The sequence below is a fragment of the Lissotriton helveticus genome, chromosome 2_1 (assembly GCF_964261635.1).
Source record: "Lissotriton helveticus chromosome 2_1, aLisHel1.1, whole genome shotgun sequence".
NCBI classification, from domain to species: domain Eukaryota; kingdom Metazoa; phylum Chordata; class Amphibia; order Caudata; family Salamandridae; genus Lissotriton; species Lissotriton helveticus.
In genome coordinates, this window is record NC_136059.1 from 1,628,895,449 (window position 1) to 1,628,916,914 (window position 21,466).

The 21,466-nt window shown below is 43.8% G+C and overlaps 1 protein-coding gene across 1 annotated transcript in view; it reads right to left on the reverse strand.

Annotated features, from left to right (window-relative positions):
• Window positions 1–21,466, reverse strand: part of LOC144820294 (uncharacterized) — a 198,871-nt gene that overhangs the window by 138,637 nt on the left and 38,768 nt on the right. Inside the window, exon 3 of the mRNA XM_078677876.1 lies at window positions 17,311–17,464. Within this exon, the coding sequence (XP_078534002.1) occupies window positions 17,311–17,464 (154 nt within the window). The remainder of the gene's footprint in view (window positions 1–17,310; window positions 17,465–21,466) is intronic.

Genomic DNA, 21,466 nt, shown 5'->3' on the forward strand with positions numbered 1-21,466 from the left:
TTGTTTTCACCGGAGCAGCGTGAAACTTGTTTTTCTGATGCAGCACGCCAGGGGCTTAGTGCCTCGGAAGGTACTAGTCTGCACAGTTAGCTCAAATCTCCAGCATCTACGGAGAATTTGGGGAAGGGAAGTGGAAAAAAGGAGTCAGAGCAGTATATGAGAGCCCCGAGCAGCCCTCTTATTCCTCTACCCGACCGCCCCGCGACCCGCACGCGATACCACGCACTCGGGCCACCTCTCCCCCCCGTGGTATCCTTACCACAGGGCCCCTGTTCAACCTGGGTTCAGGCCAGGGAAGGGGCCGGGGGGGGGAGGAGAGCGTGGCACATACCTCAAAACGACGAGGAGGACGACAACGGCATACAGCGCAGAGCAGCCTAGGACTAGGCGCGGGAAAGAAAGGCCGAGCCTAGCTGCTGGGCCTGGACATATACCCCCGGAAGCGCCTCCCCTGTCCCCAGGAGAGCCCTCCCCATTGGCTGTTGGCCGGGGGGGGGCGGCTCAGGGGGGGGCGCGCTGCAGGCTCCGCACGCCCGACGTGTGGGACTAGGGCGCTGTCCCGCCCATGCTCCCCTTCGTGTCGCGCTGCCAGTGGCAGAGCCCTTGGTTGTCATAGCAGAGGAGCTGCAGCAGAGATAAGACTGGCCCCAAAGGGATTTTGGTCTCACAATACGCTGGATATGAAGGCCCTGCGTGGTGCTGTCATCCCCTCACATCCTTGTTAGATTGTAAGCTTCTATTTTGCATCTGTCCATCCTCAATGTTTATTTACAAACACACTGCCTGCCTAGTGACTTCAAATGACTGTGTGCTTGAGGAGCTGATGTGTGAGGGTGAATAATAAAGCTTTCAGTGGAAAGCTTACCTTTATTTGATGCAGTCAACATTTGTACAGTTATCTCAAGATAAATGCCGCTCATGTAAATTGTCCTCTTGGTGCTTGGAAATGCTGGGTTTACTATTACAACTCTGTCTTGCCTGGCAATAGCTTGACACATTCTCCTCCATGTGCCTCGACAGAAGCTGCACTAACTCTCCAACACTATTGGTGCCCTTGAAGGCTCTCTACACAGAGCCCTTGTGGCTTGGCTCTTAACTATCCCCAATGAACCGTCTCTCTGTGCCAGTGCTGAGTGCCTTGTCTGCCAGATCAGATAAGAAGCATTCTGTGAAATTGTGTGTTCTCGTCTCTCCTGTCACCCATGGTACAGGATCTGGCATCTCTCGGTCTACTGTTACCCTATCTCAGAGCCCAGTGGTGGCTTCTCTGAACTTTTAGTCTGTGAGCTGGATGGATGAATTATATTTATTTATATATGGTTTTCTCTAGCACTAAGAAGGCCACAAAGGTACCAGAGCGCTGTATGGGAGAAGCAACTGCAGCGGAAAGAAAATAAGTGCTGTTGAAACTAACTCATTAAAGATATGCATGTGGTACATTTTGCTGCTGGTGCTACTGTGCTGATAAATGCCAGAACACTCTCTAATCTCACATGGCAGATAGACTTTCTCGTGTTGTTTCCAGGTTCAATGCAATTCATTCTGGATGTTTAGCCCCATCACTTAAACATTTCATCAGCTGATACTGGCTCTGGGATGAAACAGCAATATCTTCACATGCTTGAAGTCTAAAATATCTAAGTACCTCCTCCCTTCTGATACCAATGGAGTACCAGTGTCTGTCTCTAGCTCATTGGAATGCACTTATCTGCCAAATACATACTGCAAGAACTCACTCATGCTGGTGCATAATCCAATTGGCACTGGAATTCTTGCCGGCAAAATTGTCCCTTGGCAAAATCTAGAGTGGCATTTCCCCCATCCTAAGGCCCACAAGCCCTTTGCGCTGCCAGAACGTCACTTTTGTGACGTTACAGCAGCACAAAGTGCAGAGCCATATCTACGAGGCCATAAAGAGCCACCCTGCGTGGCTTTTCATGGCCTAGTGGATATGGTGTAAGGCAGTGCAGCTCAAGTCGGTGCGTTACCGCACACTGCGCCGGGAAAGCATGCCATGAGCGTTGCAGTGGGTGTTCCCACTCAATGACCATGGAATTGTGTCGCATTTCCAGATTTACAACATAGCATGAATCTAGGAATGTGTGTTAAAACTGTGCACCTTCTAAGGGGTGGCATAAAGTGGAGAAATAATATCTGAGTCCCAGTCCAAGTCAATCCATCTGCCGTTAGCCTGAGATCAACGTATATGACGAGCCCTCCCCTTGCTCTTCCTGATAATGCCTTACGAGCCAGCATAAAGTAGGTTTTGTAACCCTCTAAATGGAAGGTGCTATTCTCTACTTCCCATGTTTCCTGTAAACATATAATTTGGCATTTCCTTATTAAAATGCCCAATCTTCATTCTTGAATTTAGTGGATAAGCCTGCTATGTTCCAGGAAACTATTTAAAAATTCTTTCTCATTTTGCCTATCTGAGGTAATCAATGTCCGATCGAATTTGAGGCCCGTGGTCTTCCATATTTGGGTCGTTATACCAGATTTATCATTTTCAGTTCAAACAAAGCATCCATCAGGCATGTGTTACACAACTGGAGAAATCCGGAGTGAACTGCTCCTGCGTCTCATTCATGCCAATGCCTTTACTTCTACGAGTCACCATAGACATTGAAAAAACTCCTAGAGCAGGATCAGAGCACTGTAGAGGGGTGTATTGTCTCACTGATAATCGTAGAGGAGTTTATAACCCTCCAACTGTATCCCAGTTGAACTGTAGTTTTGTGTTTTGCTGGGAGGTGAAAGTATTTTCTTTTCAGTACGATAGCAATGGGCTAAACAGTACATTATTGTGTCTGTCCGTTAACTGTTGGGGTTTGACCTCTTGCACCCTCACTTCCTTCCTGAGAAGCCATTCCCAGTTGCCCTTGTTACTCGGAGATTCAAGTGCATAAAGGGTATATTTGGTGCAGTCTGCAGTGCCATTGTGGGAAGGACACCATTGACAAACAACCTCAACTACCACTCTTGTAGAGCAGTATCCCTTGTCTGCTCTGGGGTCACCCAAATTAAGTTTGACAATAACATAAACTGGGAGACCATGAAACTAATGATCATTATACGATCCCAGACACGCTAAAACATGTGTTTCATTTCATTCTCTTTGAAAAATATGTCTCTTTTATATAGATCAATTTAATTAGTTTGGAAATTTAAGTTGCCATTTATTTTGGAAGTCAACTGTTAATTATAATCACCTTACTTGTACATTTTTTGGTTCAATTCTATCATGTATGTGGGCGTCTTGGGCATCCTTTATTGTACCATTATGAACAAACAGTTATAAATGGGCCGACAGAAAGAAGACAATGAAAACAATTTCATCCCTGCATGCTTGTTTCAGCCCAATACTAGGACGCATGTGGAAGCATCTCAGGTCAGATTAGAAAATACCACTGCAAGCCACAGCTGGCCCAAAACCATGTTCACACAAACACTGTTCTGGATGATTTGTTGATCAGCCATATTGGAGGTGTTAGAAACTCAACTGGCTAAGAACTAAGTGGTTAAAATGTGCATATTTGTCCACCATACTGGATGGGTTTGACTCAAACCCCGGATAATTGTAAAGCATGGCAGTATTCAGGGAGAATGTTTGGCTAGCTTTACAGTATGGATTAAAAACCCCAACCTTATTAGGGTGAACCATAATGAAGCAACTGCATGGTAAAGTATGGCAGCATTTTGTATATAGGGACTGGTTTTAAAAAAAGATACACAGTCGTCGTAAGACATGGGCCCATGTAAGTTGGTAAAAAATAGTGCAGTGGAGCAAATTACAATATAGGACTAAAGGTAGACCGTTTCCCAAAACTGCTTATGAGAAATAAAATCGCTTTGGAAGTAGAATACAGGACTGCTTTAAACCATTCTTAATGTTGATCCTACATGACGACTTACCTGTCTCACACAGCTCAAATTAGTCCACGTATTTGAGTGTAACAACTGAATAATAAACAATAGACCTTTGGGAATGTTCCATCTTCTCAGTTTTCCCCAACACTTTATCCTGCTAACTGATTCAAAGGCCATGATAAAGTCCACAAAGAAGCAATACAGTGCCCCAAGCTGCCTCGTTGAACTTCTGGTGACCAAATAGTGGTCAATCAGAGAGAACATTCGTTTCTAGAAGAGGGGCAGCAGAGTGCATATCTGCAGGCCTGAATATCTAAGAAAGACATTGTTATATCCTCTTAAGTGTCATTGTATGTAATTCAGCCTAGCTGTCTCCTAGCTGCTCAGCCAGAGTGAGAGATGGTATTGGAATGTTGGTGTGACTGGGATGAATGGAATGCCTGGGTGCCTGTGTGGATGAGTGGTGACAGTTGGAGATGGGCTGAGCAGCAGGGAGGCTGCTCCTGGTGGGGCTGGAGTAAGGGCTGGCAATTGGAGTAAAGATTGATGTTACCTGGAACTTGCAACCAAAACAGAAGTCAACTAAACTCTACCTGGCTACCTGTGTCAAGATGTGTAAGAGTGCAACTTATTTTGGCAATGACCGGACATGAACTCAAGCGTTTTCAAAGAGTTCAAATCTGTCTAAATATGAACAAGGATACAGAAACCAAGAGCAACTACAAGAAACTAGAGAACTAAGGAGCATATTAACAATGGCCAGCGATAATTATCGCTGGCCAAACTTAGCGCTAATTATATTATCGCAGGCTATCTCTGGTATTTATCGCCCTGGTAGCACGTTATTAACAATGCGTTACTATAGGCATCCGTCAAACATGTCTCAGAAATTATTAAGGGCATGGATGCCAAGTATGACAATTGAATGGGCCTTAACAGGAGACAGCCAGGATGAGTCATAGGTTTCTGCTAGCAAAGCCAGCTGAGAATCCTCTGTCAGAAAGTGAAAAAGTGTTTATTCATCCCAGAAGTAAGATTTTGGAAATCACCAGCTGACCAGTTTTTTTCCCTTTATCAACAAAGTAGAGCATCAGCATTGTCCTTGAACAAACCACACGCCAACCTTTGTGTTTCCTACACTTGTTTTCAAGATGTTGGTGTCTTGACTTCAGATGACTTGTTGAAAAGTCCTTTACCAGTTCCCCATGTCTTGGGCTTGTGTATTCTTCACACCATCTTGATCAGAGGGGCTTTGAAGCCAAAGTATGCCAACTACCACATCATAGCCACTGGTTTTGGGAACATTCTGAGTACCAAGGAGAATGACCAAGGACGCTAATGCATCTGCATCAGCATCACATTTTTCATACCTGTCTGCTTTGGACACAACCTAGATTTGTTCTAGGAATTGTCAGGGAAACGACCATAGCCTTTACAAGAATTCTGGTCAAGTACTTTTGCTGGCAACTAGTCAAGACCCCAAGCACGTTTAGTCTTTTATGGTGGTTGCAGCTAGTTTCCATCCCAAAATGGAACCTAGGCATCATCACAATGACGTATTGGGTGCATTAATTTGTATTTGCAATTGCAAGTGCATTGCTATTGCTTGTGTGGCTTTGTAGCGCTGTTTAGACTATTTGCAGTTTGCTGGTAGTTTAGCATGCATAGCTGGAAGAGTCCATTGGCGAGGTCTAAGGATTACTCTATCTTGTCAGTACGACTTTTGTGTGCATTTAAGCATCAAGCATATCATTAGTATTGAGTGACACTATAGTACTGACACCTTTGAACAAGAGCGACTCTGCTCACCGGCGCTTGGCATATCACATACCTTTGATATTTGTTTTAATAGCTTTATTTGTATTTTTTAAATTGCATCCTTGCACTCAGCTTTTATTTGCACGGTGGTTATATTGGTTTTACGTGATCATGCATGACACGCTTTAACCGTGCAGATATGGTACACTGTTTACTACTCACCTTTTTTGTTTAGTTTCTCGCCTGGGCAACTCCTTTTTAGGTCTCGCGACCTGTCAATGCGCATGCGCATTGAGCAGAGCGAGACTATAGGGGCTTAAATAAGCTTTACCTAGACTGGCGATTGACTGGCGATTTGATGCTGTGCCCGTGCGCTTTTAGGTCAATGCGCAAGTGCATTGACCTAAAATGCGCGTGCACATCATCAAATCGCCAGTCAATCACCAGCAGCACTCCTCCCACACCTTTGAAGTGAAGCTTAGCTTCACTTCAAAGGCCCCTGCTGCTTCACACCCTCATGCCGCTCTCCCCGCTCCGCCCCCTCCCCTGCCCGCCGTGTCGCATTTCTCCTCCCCCCTCCCCACAGCTATGGCCTCCGCCAGACGTACTTTCACTTTGACGGCCGCAGACCGTCTCTCGTGTTTCTCCTCCCCCCTCCCCTTCTCTGCCTTCCCTCCGTCTTGTTTACTCTATCACTCCTAGGTATGGAAAACCAGTGACAGTCACCCGGTCATACGTAGGGAAGTGAGGGGCGCAGCAGGGAGAGCAGCTCGTCCATCCCTCTTGGTCTCAAGGGGTTTGTTAAAAACTTTGTAATGAGCCCTTAATGGTACGAATTTTAGCAATAATGAAAAGCTGCGGGGGGACACCAAGATTCGAGCCAGAGTCTTGCAGGTTGCACACAGACCTTAGAAGCAATGCTCATACATGAAAGCACGTGTGAAGTAGCGTAAATCTAGCTGTAAAGCAAAACCACTCCCTACACAAGCCGCATCAAGTGGATCTGCAATGTCCTCAAATGTCCTGCATTAATGCCGTAATTGCTCCCATTTACAATGATATTAAAAATTCTGACCCGCTCTGAAGTCGCGGTTGATCTATCCCATCTGCTTTTTATTCTCTTTAACTGATGAATATATGAAATTATTTGATATTAATTTGACTCATTATATTGTTTTACAGACCTTTTGCTCTAACATCGATGATTTGTAAGAGGAGCGCTCGCTGCTCTTATTTGTGCATGACTTGCGCGCCACGACTTTAAATCTTAACAGGACCGACCCAGCCTCTCATCTTTCCGAGGTCTACTAATCGGTAATAAGAAACAGGTGCGATTTTCAGCTCTTGGGAACAGCAAAACTGCGGGCACCCCCCACCCCCTTCCCCCACCCCCTCTCCCCTCCGCGCACACGCAAGCAGACACACTCTCTCTATACACGCCCAGGCACACAACACACACAATTCCTTGCTCCTTCGTATACCTCAGCTATGTGCCTTTCTTGCACCCCACAGACCCATTCACTACTGTTTTGCATGCCTGTGTTCTATTTGGATGCAATCTAAGGCGCTTCAACTTCCCCTGAGGGAAGTAAGCGCTATATAGATGCAATTACAATCACAATAGAATCAGCAAGAACCCTTTGTCCCGCCCTCTCTACAGCCAAGGTGGCAACACAGCAAGCAGTCCAAGGGCAACTGCTTGCGTGCTCACAACAGAGGTGAATCCTTCACACGTTAATGGTGCTGTTTTACCATAAGAAAGCCAGGCCCGGGCTCATCTTACCTCTCATAAGAGGCTTGTAAAGCAATTTAAGAGAGAGGAAATGATACAAGTACTGTTCGATCTTGAGAAAGTGGACATTCATGCTTAAGCTCGTTAGGAATTGCAGAATTGGCTGATATTCCACATTGTCACCAACATGTGGAATAATAAAGCTCTTTCGGATGTAATTTACATTCATCGTGATTGTGACTGCAATTTAGAGGAAAAAAAGCAGGGGGTTGAAACAGAATGCTCTCGTATTCCTGTATATTTTATTTAGAAGCGGTTTCATAGCAGCAAAGTGGCATCATCATATTGTCATTCTTGTCACCTTTAGACAGTTTTCGTTTTTTTAGGCCACAGAAGGCTGCACTCTGGCACGTGTAGTAAAAACATTTTAACACTGAAAACGCCAATCTTTCAAGGAGCTGCTAACTAAAAATACAGGGACTAGTTAATGGCAGTTTTCAGTCAAAACGGATTACACGTTTTGCAGGAACACAAGAAGACATTTTCACCAGGTAAATCCTGAAAAAAATGTGTGTGTGGAAAAGCAGCCACGTATTTATGGAACACACTGTGGAAAGTTGTGTGCAGAATCACCGATTGTCGTTCATATCTCAATTGGGAACATTACAAGAAAAAGTGCCTCACCGGTAAATCTTGGCAGATCAAATCTGCCAATAATTTTCGGGTAGAAACTTCCGTTTAAATACAGGGGCATGCGGATTTTGGAGTGGTCAGTGCCAAAAGCTGCATGTTATTTCCAATTTTCAGTGAAACATTTTAATTGGGTGCTATTTATTGCTCCTGATAAATTCCCACTCTGCAGAGTCAGATGGTGTCTGCTGCTATAAAGATCGCGCCTTTGCCTCCACGTTCTTCTTCCTGGCTCTAGTCCTTATTACAAAATGTTAGATTTTTACGTTGCTGCACTCTCCTGCTCTCTAGAGATGTGGCCTAACGACCAGAGCTGCCATCTAAGTCACGTAAATACAAAACATGTTGCATTCTAAATGCTATAGGTGTCACATTCGCGAAAGTTATAACTATTGGCATTGTAAATGACAAAGCTATCAATTTAGCTATTTTAAAAACCAGCAAATAAATAAAATATTTGTCATTTACAAGACCAATAGCTCCAACTTTTCTAATGCGAGACCTATTGCATTTCCAATGCTTGTTTTGTTTGAGGTAGCCCTCCGCTCCAGTCTGCCACAGCATTAGTTGCAGTTTGAGCAGAGAGTGGAGGACCGGCGTGCCTCCCCCTTCCGGCGCAGGCTGTTCTGGTCAGGTGGGCAGGCAGCGCTCTAGTTGTGTCTGAACCCCTGTCTACTTAAGGGCATGGTAGTGACAGCGTGCATTAGACAAGCGCAGCAGACGCACCGCTGGCGCGCCGCAGCCGCGCCCAAGGCATGCCCATCTGCGCCTGTCCCTGCCTGGACGGCTCCAGACATGCTGCGAGTTCTGCCGCCCAACAGCGGGTGTATTCACGGAGTACACTGATTGGCATCAGGAAGGGTCTCCACCGCTGCTCCCATCGGTTTCTGAAACTTTGGAACTCCCTCCCGGTGAACATTAGATGCATTTATGATCACATAGCTTTCCGTAAGGCTATATAAACCTATCTGTTCTCTAATTAATGGATTGGGGTGTTGGTTTCACAAGTCTTCCTTTTGCTGTCTGTGATTAGCGCTGGGACGCCCCTTTGCTGGGGCAGCCATGCGCTCTACAAATTTTATAACATAACATATAACATGAAATAAAATTTCAAAAACTTGATGTTCAGGGTCTTTAATGAGTTACTCTTGCCCATTTTCAGGACGGCTTTTAGGTGCTTTCACAACCTTGGGATCTCTGTAATTGAAATGTCCTGATTCTACTTTCGCCCCCAGTGTGAGATGAATTATTTATTACCTCTGTAGATCGATGATGTTGTCTAATATGACTGCGCCCTTTTCTTATCTAAGGACAATAGAATATTGTGGACTACTATATTTTATATTAGGTTTCCATACCGGTGGTGGGAATGGATCGCAAAAGTCTTTTAACAAGCCAGAAAAACATTTCTACTTGTAACAGGACTTTGATTCATTGCAAAGAGGTGTTTTGTGGTATAAAACCCTTTGTTTTTATGAACTGTATGGTTCGCGAATATAAACACCTTTGTACATGAGTCTTCCAAATCAAAAATTGGAAACAATGAATACCAGTTCTGAAAGTCTTCTTCAAAAGCCTCTCATAACTTGACCATTTTTTTAGCATCATTAAGAACAGAGACGATCATGACCTACACTGAAGAGAATGTCAAAATGGTAAAGCGACCACAATATCTAAGGATGTGGCTAACTGTTATAGTTTGGCAATAATGTTTTACACAAGTCTATGATGTAAGGAAAAACATTCGTTGGTGATTTTGCAATTTTTCCAGTTTATAGTTACACAAGATATTTATAAAAAATAATAGTAAGAATATGAGTGGTTTTAGACTCGTCCATGCCACATAAAATAAAAGTGATAAACAACTTTTAGCATTTTAGGAAACCCTGAGCCCTCTCACTCAGCATTAAAGGGAAATTCCCCCATGCGTCTCCTATTCTGCTCACACATTGTAAAATGTGTTTAAACTTTAGAGCGGAAGTGATCAAACACTTTCTACCTGTGCTCTGCGGTAAACATTCCACAGGCGTGGCCTTTTCCCTTCACAGGCTCTTGGGCCTCCTCATCATAGTGTCACTAAAGTCGAGTTACAGGCTGTGGTCGAAGTGTGTGGGATCGGCAGGGCACGGCGTGCCCCTACTTCATTAATTCAAAAGATTCCGTTCCCCTACTTTTTTATTTTGAAAATGAGTTCCAGGACGCAAGAAATCGCCATCGCCTGTAGATAAAGCTGGGCGTTCCTGGCGGGTGAGGCGGCAGAGAAGTAACAGGACTCGGTCTTTTCCTTCTTGCCCAGAGAAGACAAAGACAGTGTCCACTTCTGCTCTGCCGCTTCAGCTGCCCCCCCACTCTTTGCTTCTTCCCACTCTTTCTGTCTAGCAGCTCTTCTCTTACTGAAAACCGTGACTTCAAGACGGGGTTCTCACTCTCTTTCCTCTCCTTTCTTTTATTTGGTCCCCTGTGAAATGGATCCAAAAAAGAAAGACACTTTTGCTGAAAATGTCGTACTTTTCTGACATTTTAATTCCAAAGTGCAGCATTGGGAATAAAAGGTTAAAAATATGAAAAATAGATCAATAACTAAATAAAGTGATAGTAAACCTGCCAAACTGATTTTATTCACACCCAAACACATTAGCGCCACTTGTACAGAGTTTGTCAGTGAAGCACTATGTTAGTTTTCTTGTCTTTGTTTTCCCTGGACTTGGAACTAGTGCACCAATCCTGGAGGTACTGCAATGTGTGGATTGGAAAACAAATTGTGTACTGCGGCTCTGCGTCCCGGGATGTGGTCTTTTTACCATATTGCTTATGTTTTGTAAGGATATAAGTAATGGCCATTGAAATGGGTCCATTCAGGGCCCTGTAGTCATGTCCTTAACATTTCAGGCAACAGCACTCACTGATTTCTGAATAGTGAGTGTAAAAGCGTTAAGGTAACAATGTTGTTTGTGCTTACATTTCACTTGATTTGCAACATTTTGCATTCCCTAGAAGTGTTTGCTTTTTCCAAGATGTTGTTACTTTTTCTTTGTAGGTTGCATATTGCTCTTGTCTAGTGCGTAATTTAAATTGAGCCACATACAGGTGTTTATACCTGGCAACAATTGGGTTGTAGTTGAAGGCAGTGTGAGTTTTTCTCAGTGGGGGAGAGGACGTGGCACTATGGCCAGAGCTGCTGAATTTAGAACTGGGAACCAGGTTCAGCCTTACTAACCAGTCCACCAGACCACTCTCCTGCGAGAGCACAATCCCATTCTAGACCTTAGAAGGCTTCCCAAGACCTTAGAAGCCCTGGTGTCATAGCACAAGCAAGTGGACCCTAGCATGACAAGTGTAGGTTAACCTTCAAGGCTTGTTCACCACAATCCATACTGAGTTTCACCTCCAGTCTTGCAGGCAGGCCTACGAAGCAGCACACCCTAGAACAACAGTGACTGTCACTGAGGTCACAGGACCCTTGAGAAGGGCCAGCTCTAGGGCGGTGCAACCGGTGTGACCGCACTGGGTGCTGACTTTAGGTGGAGGCATCATGTTTGCATGTATATTATGGTTTTTAAAACGCTTGCTGCCTCCTTCCTGGCCTCCAGCAATTTTCGGCAACAATAAACATATCATGATGACTCTGGTGATTAATGCTCTTCCTAGAGAGAGATCAGAATTTTGTCTAGTGGAAGTTTGACTCATGGAAAGGTAGCCCAGAGGGTTAATGTACCTGCTGCAAAGAAAATGTGCCTTGCAGATCACAAATTGCACGTAATGTAAATAGGTCAGTGGGCTACTGCTTTTGTCAGAGAGATCCTTTTGTTACTTGCAGTTTATAAGTTAAAAATATCCTAACATAGAACAATGAGCTGTTAACTGTCATTTAAGAGCTGCATACAAACTGCAAGGTATAAATTAGAGCGTCATGTTTTTCCCCAGTCTTTGATTATCCTAATGTTCCAAAAAGTGTTTTTTTTGGACAGAAATCAATTATGATTATTAAGGAGAACCCCCAACCATGGTATTTGGTTTTAAATTCCGGGTATTCCAATCACTATAAAACTATACGGCCTACTAGTATGGTTGTCATGTGACTCCTACACCTTGTAGTCCTTAGTCTTATGTAACATTTTCTATACATATGGATTGTCTCTGTGGAATGTGTGTGATGTAAAGTGCTCTGACAATGCTATGAGTGGCGCTTTAAATCAAATTAAATGCATCTGAGAGAGAGTGGTTATGGAGACTTGGGGGGCACAGTTAAAGGGTGGTGGTGAGGGAATCCATAGCGAGGTGGTCATTGGGGGGCATTAACAAACATTAATGCACAGGGCAGCACCAGTCCTATGACTGGCCCTGCTCTTGCGGCCAGTCTGCCTCACCCATAGGTACCTCCGCTGGCCTTGTTTCAGAATTAGTAGCTGCAGCTCACCAGGGATTGGCAATGCAGGATTTGCATGCACACCAAACAAAGTTTGCAAACTTCACCGTCTCCCTGCTTCATTCACAAACACTTTTAACATGTGCTGCCTGCTGTGGGCCACGGGAATTAATTATGCAGCAAAGGATGACAAAATTATGCCGTATTGTTGACTAAATTATGCATTATAAAAAGGCTGCAGCGTAATGCAGTATATTTTCTGATATTTTATTATTTTGACATGTGAACACATGCTAACAGTCTCTGGAAAGATTTTGCCTTATTAGTACCGGTGTAACATACACACGCAGCAGTGAGAAAGGTGACCAGTCAACCTTTGCAATGGGCCATCCACTCCGCAGCAACACAAGCCCCATTTGTTATTAATTTTTGATATGTTTAAGCTAGAAACAATTTATTAGTTTAAATGGTCAGATCATGCAGCAGGTCTTGCATTATGAAGCAAATATGGCAGAGCCATAATTATATTGAAAACATTTGCAAATTAGGAAATGTTGCCATTCATGTTTGAACTGCTGTTGTGAAAAAAGGGAGAAGTACTGATCACAGGAACTCCATGGCTCGGAGACAAATGGCTTGTGTTTCCACATTTTATCGTATTTGGGACGTTCTGTGATTAGAAGCATATCCCACTTTGTGAATATATTTTAAAGTCAATAACTCATTATAACCTTAAATAATCATGTGTATCCATTGGTTGATTAAATTGGGCATTGAAATGCCAAACAAATACTAAAAATTGGGATGTCTGCGCATTCTGGCCACACCCCTGGCTCTGCCCACAGATCCAATCCTTGGGTTATTCCCCACCTCTATTTCTCCACCCACTGTTCCCCTACTTTTTTCCCCCCACTTTGACCATTGGTTACAAGAGGCCTGTACTCAGGCAAATAAAATTCAGAGATGATAGAATTCACAGTAGTGGACTAACTAAAAACACAGAATGGCCAAAAATTAGATACTGCAACAGGCGGCCTCACTGTTGCTCTTGTCGCTGTGTGACCCTCAGTATATTGCATGGTGGACGCTGCAGCACCTGCTCACCCATTACTCCAGGGCCTCTGGGTTGTCACCGGAAATAGGCACCTCTTTTAGAACTGAAGGCTGTCTGCCTCTCTGATGACGCACATCACTTGACGCATATCACTACTTTCTTTGCAGACTGGAAGGAATGGCGCAGCTACCATTGGTGCAGCCGGTGCATGCCACAGGAGCCAAGAAGGGAAGGGGGCTCGTTGCAGTGGGGGTTCTATCTAATGAACTGCAGGATTCCAACTTTAGACGAGGAGGCTGCCCTGCTGCGTGATACATTTCCTTATAAGGTTTTGAAACCCTACACCCCTTCAAGGGTCCGGCAAGCAGGACATCTTAAGGATTTCGGGGGCCATGGGCCAAAAGTGATTTGGGGGCCCCTGTCCGGAACAGATTTGAATTTATGATGAAGTTTCAACTCTCTTGCCCTCTATGGCCAGGTCACAGCCAGTGCACAGGCCCGCTGGTACAAATTCTAAATATGTTTATATCCAATATTTAAGCACAGTGACGTGTGTTTTCAATATTATTATACAGCAGCAGCTCACTAATATTATTACAACGAATCTTTGTGATCCCGCCCATTTTTCATTTGTGAGGTCCTGTTTTGATCTAAAAGAATCTTTGTTTCTGAATGTTGGATGGTGTTGAAAAACATAAACGTTTCTCTGCAAAACGTCTCTTATAGACTCCCGTTCATCACCCACAGTAAAAATAAACTAAAGGAAAACAATGTCTAAAACAATCTTTTTAAGAATTAATCGGGGGCACCAGGGCCTGAGACTCTGCAGAACAGAGCTGGCTGTATCAGTGGGCCCCCTGAAAGGCTTTGCCCATTCCTTAAAAAGTCTCTGCTGGCAAGGCAAGGGGAGCACAGATCAAAACAGACATCTGAAAGAAATAGCTCTCTCTATGCTTTGTAACTATTTTAAATCCAAATCTGATGAGCACCGCTGTGGCCATACATCAGGAGCATCTTCGCAGGCAACATTAAAGTGACTGTGTGTTCACAGTTAAGTTTTTGCAACAAATTAGATAGCGGCTATTTATCCGGCTGCTGTGTAAATAGTGATTTGTTTCTGTTATTTGCTCAGCAGCTGGTTAATTAGTAAACATTATTTACTATTTGGCTGGCCATGAAAATAGCAAAGAAACTTCTCTATTGACCTGACCACTGGCTCAATAATAGAGATTCTGCACCGTTTGGCCGATGGCCATGCAAATAGCAGAACAAATCCACAATTTGCCCAGCAGCTGGCTAAACATGAGAGATTCTGAACTGTTCAGCTGGCGGCCGTGAAAATAACAGAAAAACCTTACTATTTACCCTGCAACTGGTTAAATAGCAGAGATTCGGCACTTTCCAGCTGGCAGCCATACAAATGGCAGCAAAACTTATATATTTACCAAGCTGCTGACTAAATTGTGCAGATTGTGCACTGTCCAGCTGGCAGGTATGCAAATAGCAGAAAAAGAACACTATTTACCTGACCATTGGATAAACAGTAGTGATTTTGCACTATGCAGCTGGCAGCCTTGCAATAGCAGAAAGACTGCACTATTTACCTTGCTGTTGGTTAAATAGTAGATATTCTGCACTGTTCCTCCAGCAGCTGTGTAAATAGGAGGAAAACTTACATATTTACCCTGCTGCTGGCTGAATGGTAGAGATTCCTAGCTGGTAAGCTTCCAGACCTGAAAATAGCAGAAAAACATCAATATTTACCCAGGCGCAGGCTAAACAATAGAGATTCTGCACTGTTTGGCTTGTCAGCCATGCAAATTGCAAAGAAGCTCCTCTATTTACCTGTTCAGTGTCTAAATAGAGATTCTGCAGTGTTTGGCCTACAGTTTTTGGAAACCTTCTCCAGAATAGTGAAAGCTGTTTACGCTTCTAAAGCTATATACTCGCCATTAATCACAAAGCCATGACAATGTACAAGGGCCAGATATAGAATTACCAAAAAAAACATGTTATGAGACCACCTCTTTTTCTGAAGCCAATCAGTGCATTCTGGAATTATTAATTCTGGTTCAGTTCAATTAAACAAATCAGACTAAAACACCTAAACATGATTTGTAAAAGCAAACACCAGAACAGGAAATCTTGCATCCCAGTAACATAGAGCCATCTAATATTTAGGGTGACTTTTGTTAAAATAGAAGCAATTGCATTGGGGCCCTTTATGAAGTGACCAACACAGTATAATTATAAGGTTTCATTCCAATTCCATGACAAAAGTAAGAAAAACTATGGGCCTGATTTATAGTTTCAAGGACAGAGTTAACTCCGTCAGGATGGCAGAGGACAATACCTCCAACATCCTGAGGGGCATACGGCCACCAAATGTAGAGTTGTCCGCTGGCCCTGTGGACAACTCTCTACATTGACAGGATCTGCTGTCATGGCGGCTCCTGTCTATGCACAAAACATTTCAAGGACAGTATAGTCAGACATGATGGCTGGTCAGCAAACTTGTCAAGACATTTTTCTTTTTCTCAAAAACAAACTCCCAAGGCAGGAGTTTGTTTTTGCAAAACAAAAAGATATAATGGTACCATACGAAGGGAGCTTTCTCCCAGTGTGATGGGGATCATTTTTTTTCCTGTCACTTACAGACAGATTTCACTCTAAATAGGGTAGCTGGTATAAAGTCCTTCCTCCGACGACCCGTACATTGTCTGGCCTTCAGGGGAAGTATTCTATTGTGAAGCCACAAGCAAAGTAATTGTACTATAATTAATTAAACTGAATGTCATTAGAATATGACTTAATTTTCCCATTTAAGTCAGAGAAAGACATAGAAATCAAAGACACAGAAGAAAACGAAACTCAGAGATTTGTATTCATTGACTTTATTACTAATATTGTAAGAAATAAAACCCTGAATAAAGAGCGAGATTTTGTTAGCTCCTTTCTTATGACCTACTGATCGATCTTTTCACATTTCCACCTGTACCCCTTCCATGCTGCTGTCGGCCATTGGCCGACGGCTGCACTACGTCGCTGGTGCTGCCGTCGGCCAATGGCCGACGTGGCCTCTCCTGTTTTGCGGAAGTGCCGCACTTCCGCAAAATCGGCGGCGCAGCCGAGGGGTTAATACACATTTTCCAGACAGAGGACGTAAATACACTACTAAGGTTTCAGAACTGATTTGGAAGGGGCTTCTCTTTCAAATATTATTTCTGGCTGTCACTCAGACACAGCCTTTGTGCTGGGCGATGGCTCCCATAGCAAAAGCTCCCATAGCAAAAACAATAGTGCTGGCTCCAAGCAGAAGTACCCACAAGAGGGACCTAATGAAGCATGAGATCTCAGCACCTGGCTTTCGTTGGCCTTTCTGACCAGTCATCAGGCACAGAAAAAAGAGCAGCCATGTTTGGAAACTTTTGTCATGGTCTCACAAAAGCTCAATACTTGTTTACCTTTTTGACACCAAGAAATCTATAAGCTCCTAATTTACAGATATTATTTGTCTTTTTTATTTTGTAAAACTCTAGGCACATAATTAATAATAAAACCAGTTATTTGTAATGAAACCTTGTTGAAATAGGGAATTCAGTTGTATTCACGTTTGCTCTTCAATTGGCATATAGAAATTGGAAAACGTGCCATTCCTTGTATACACAAGCTAATGAAGCTCGTGAGGAATATGATAATAATAAACTGCCGGCTCCCTCCCGAGTAAACTGACAAGGTTTCCACACCCACCACGCAAATCTTAACACGTCCAAAAATCCCAATAAATAGAGAGCAAGTGCTAATGTTAATTGCTTGGCCTCATTTCCCTCTGAGACTTACCTGGCTCCAGTGAAGGTGTTCCAGCTCCTGCTCTTCTTCTTCGGCTGCAGCTTGGAAAAGGCTCAGTGACCTCTCCTTATATTCTGGTTCCCGTTCCTGTTGGTTGCCTGTCTTCCGGCTGGTAGAGTCAGGCTTTCTAATTCCTTGTTGATTCCTGCAGCATAAAAAACAAAAGGAAGATAAAGAAAGAGATGTAAGTTGCACAAGAAAACAAAAGCAGGTATTCTTTATCTAAGCCTTTTAATCTGAGAACATTTGACATTGTCACAAACGGTTTAATGCATTCCTTCTGACCTTGAACGGCAGCAATTATTGCTCACATTAGGGAAAGCCTTTCTGGTTAACCAAATGACTTTGTCTTTGTAATTATGGAACATTTACTGAATTCCAGGAATAGTTTGAACATTAATCTCCCAAGGACATTAAACCCCCAAGGTTATTTTATACTTTCAGTACTAGGAGTTGGTTGCAGACTTTCTTCTCTGTATTACAAGCTTTATTTTTAAAAGGTGATTAAGTATAAACAGCATAGGAGAGCAAGTATGATGTTGGTAAAGAGGTGCAGATAGGAAAATACTGTTATTTTGTTTTGTAAAAACAGCGCAAAAGAGAAAATACGAAAGCCAAAGTCAACTGCTAAAAAATCTCCCGAGGAAGAAGGGTATTGTTTATAAAGAAGTTTATGTTTGAGAAAAAACAAGAACTAGGGCAGGTATTTATTTTTGATATTCCTGTCATAATTAGTATTCATTGAAAGTATGACAAATACAGTGAAGTGATTGCATACCTTTGTTCTTTTAGAAATCTGAGTGGCATTCCCAGTGCTTGATATTGCAGATTGCAAAAAAGCAACACCGAAGAAGCCTAAATACCCTGAAAACTCCTATGATTCTGAATACACGTGCAGTGTATTGTCTTTATTTCTCATCACATTCCCCCTTCCTCTTGATGCTCCTTTACAACTCAATTGTTACCAAGAACATTGTAGTTGAAAGGAGTTTCAGGAGGCATTGGGTTCAGTCATCTCTCTAAATGAAGGCCTGAGTTCAGGTGAGTGGCTCTGACAACTTTGACACCTTTAACAAGATAAACCTATGACGTAATCCTTACTTCTACCATCTACCCTATGTAGTCACTCAGGACAAAATAATCAGCAGCCCTTTGCTGAAAAGGACCTCATAGAATTTGTTTGGGCAGTCTTTTCTCCACTCTCCCTCTCTTCAGTTCTGGGTCTTTACCCTCTATCTGCGGGGATGCAGTCAATACAAACCCACTGTGTAGGGAAGCTGTACCTACTCTCCATCACGTCATGTAAAATGCATCCCACTGGTCCAGACACTTAGGGGTCCATTAGGATGTAGGGCGGATCGCCACCGCCCGCATGACGGTGGCGATCCGTCCTACATCCTTCCCTGCCCGCCACCCATTTACCCACCACCATATTAGTAAAGAGGGGGTAACACGGCCGTTGGGAAGACCGTCTGCCGCTTTTCCGCCGGGTCGACAAGTCGACCTGGCGGAAAAGGGTTTAATATGGTGGTGGTGTCTGCTAGACACTGCCATCCATATAAGCATGGGGGCGGAAACAGGCGGATTTTGCATTCTGGGGTCTGTTGCGGGCCCCCAGGGTATTTGGGGGGGGGTGAGAGGTGCAGATGGGGGGTACCTATGGTACCCCCCTGCATTGTCATGGACATGGTGGCAGGCACCTCGCGATGCCTGTCACCTTGTGCATGACAATGCACGCAGTGCATTCCCAGCATTGTGGTGGGCGGTGCTGTGAGCACCGCCCGCCACAATTTGACTGGTCATCATTCCCATGTAGTCCTACCCTAGTTACTTGGATCCTGGGGCTCCTGTTTCACATGTTCCCGGTTCTGGACCTTTTCATCCTCCTCACCCTAATTCTCGTCTATCAGTCTTCCTGATCCTGCTCCCCAGGTCTACCCGGTCCCCTCTTTTGCCTATACCTAATCCTTGTGGTACTGGTCATCTTGGTCCATGTAGTCCTGGCCTTAGTTCTCATACTCCTTTGTTTGGTCCTCATGTATTGGGCCGTCTGGTGCTATTTCCACGGTCATTGGTTTCCCTAGTACTCCGAGTCCCCAGTCCTTCTAATGGATCCTACACTTACTAGTCCTCCTGGTCTCCTGGTTTGCATATTCTACCTTGTTCTTGTCCATCTCAATATATGGCCCTCTTTCATGGGCCTCCTAGTAATGGTCCTATAGGGTCTAGTCTTCCTCATCCCTCTCGTACTGGTCCTCCTAGTTCCAATGTTGTGAGTCACCCTGGTTCACGTAGTTCTTGTCACCCTTGTTTAGGATCCCCTGAGTCTAACAATCCTGGACCTTCTGAGCCTGGTCCCACTAGACCTAGACTTCCTCATCTTTCAACCCCCCTGGTATTTCTAATCAAGGGTCTCCAGCTCCTGCTAGTCCTGGCACTTCTGGTGTGGTCTTCCTGGTCCTTTTGCTTCTGGCCCCTTCGTCCTCCTTGATCTGATGTCTGTGGTCTTGGCCCTCCTGTATCTGGTCTATCTTTCCATTGGTATTGTTCCTCTTTGGTCTGTGTACTTGGGGGTGCAACTCCTTGCCCTGGTTTTCCTTGTCCCTCTGGTCCTGATCAGTGCACACAGGCACTCATAGCCCTCCTTGTCATTATGGTCCAAGGCCTTCTGTTCATTCTACCTGTGGTCCTTCTATTTCTTCATGCTCTTGTCCACTGGGTCCAGATCCCCCTGTCCACATCCTCTTGGCCCTCCTGATTCTTCTCGCCTGGTCATGGTACCCCCTAGTGGTGTTTCTCTTTGTCCTGTTCCTCCTTGTCTGTTTGTTTCTTGTCCCCTCTGGCATTGGTAACCCTGGCCCTCATAGATTACGTCTCCCTGGCCCTGGGTCTTCTTGCCCTAAGCCTTGTGGCTCTGATTGTCCTAATGGTTCACCTTTTGGCCCTTATTCTGCTACTCTTCATATTCCTCCTCCTACTGCCTCATTTCCCAGCACCCCCTCCACAATGACTTTAGTCAGGTACAGCTTTCAAGCCTGAAGTCACAGATTGCTTTGTTATTTTGGCTGCCCAATTTCTTTTGCTGAGACAGCACTGTCAAGAACAGATGTGAGTGCCTGTAGAGACATGACCTTCCACTGCTTAACATGCTAAAAATCAAAACTACCAATCCCAAGATGCACTGTACATGTGGCTAAAATGTCAATGTGGCTGAGGGGGCTACTCACGACATAGGACCAATAGGCATCAATACCCTAAACCTACTCTGCTGGGTTAATAGCATGAAAAAGTATGTTTATTTGTAGGTAGCAGAGTGTACTCCTTCTGTGAATTATCCAGATGCCTTACTTACCTCTCCAGCTTTCACTTCCTCTGTCCACAGACACCCCATTCCAGTGTCTCTCTCAATTTACCTCCTGCAAGTGCCCAAAGCACTGTGCCCCCACACATCAATTACCTACTTACGTGTTCCGCCCTCTACAGGCAAGATACCACCTATCTGTCTACATTTCCTTTTTGTTGCTGCTTGATGACTGTTGCTGTGTTGCCAGATAATAAAATACTAAGCAAGCGCAATACACCTTAAACAGAAGCCTACAGGTAGCACAAGGCCTTGCATAAATAACCTAAAAGAGCCTAGCCCTACAAAATCATCAAAAGATGCATTATGAAAACTAAAAAATCAATGTATTCTCATGAAATAAAACATTTATATATTCTTTGCTGACAGCCATTTACTCCCTGACGGAAGCAAAAAATATTCATATCCTGAAACTTCTGTTTAATATCTACATGTCTTATTTGAATATTAAAACAACATAAATGTTTTTATCTAAAACTGATATTTTTTTTTTACTTGTAACCAGCTTAACTTAATTCATGTATGTACCTTTTTACATACTGATGTGCATTTCTATATGCACTTACTTTCAAATGCTTCACACATGTTGCATTTCCATTACAAGATGTCCACCACACTACCATTGCCTGGAGTCCCTATTTTCTTTATGGCCAGCTAAATAAAGCAGACTACTTCACGCTATTTACCCAATCATTGGTCAAATTGAACATGACCTCTACTATTTAGTCTATGGCCGTCTAAGCAGCAGACATTATGGATTATTTATCCAGACAAAATCCTAAATTG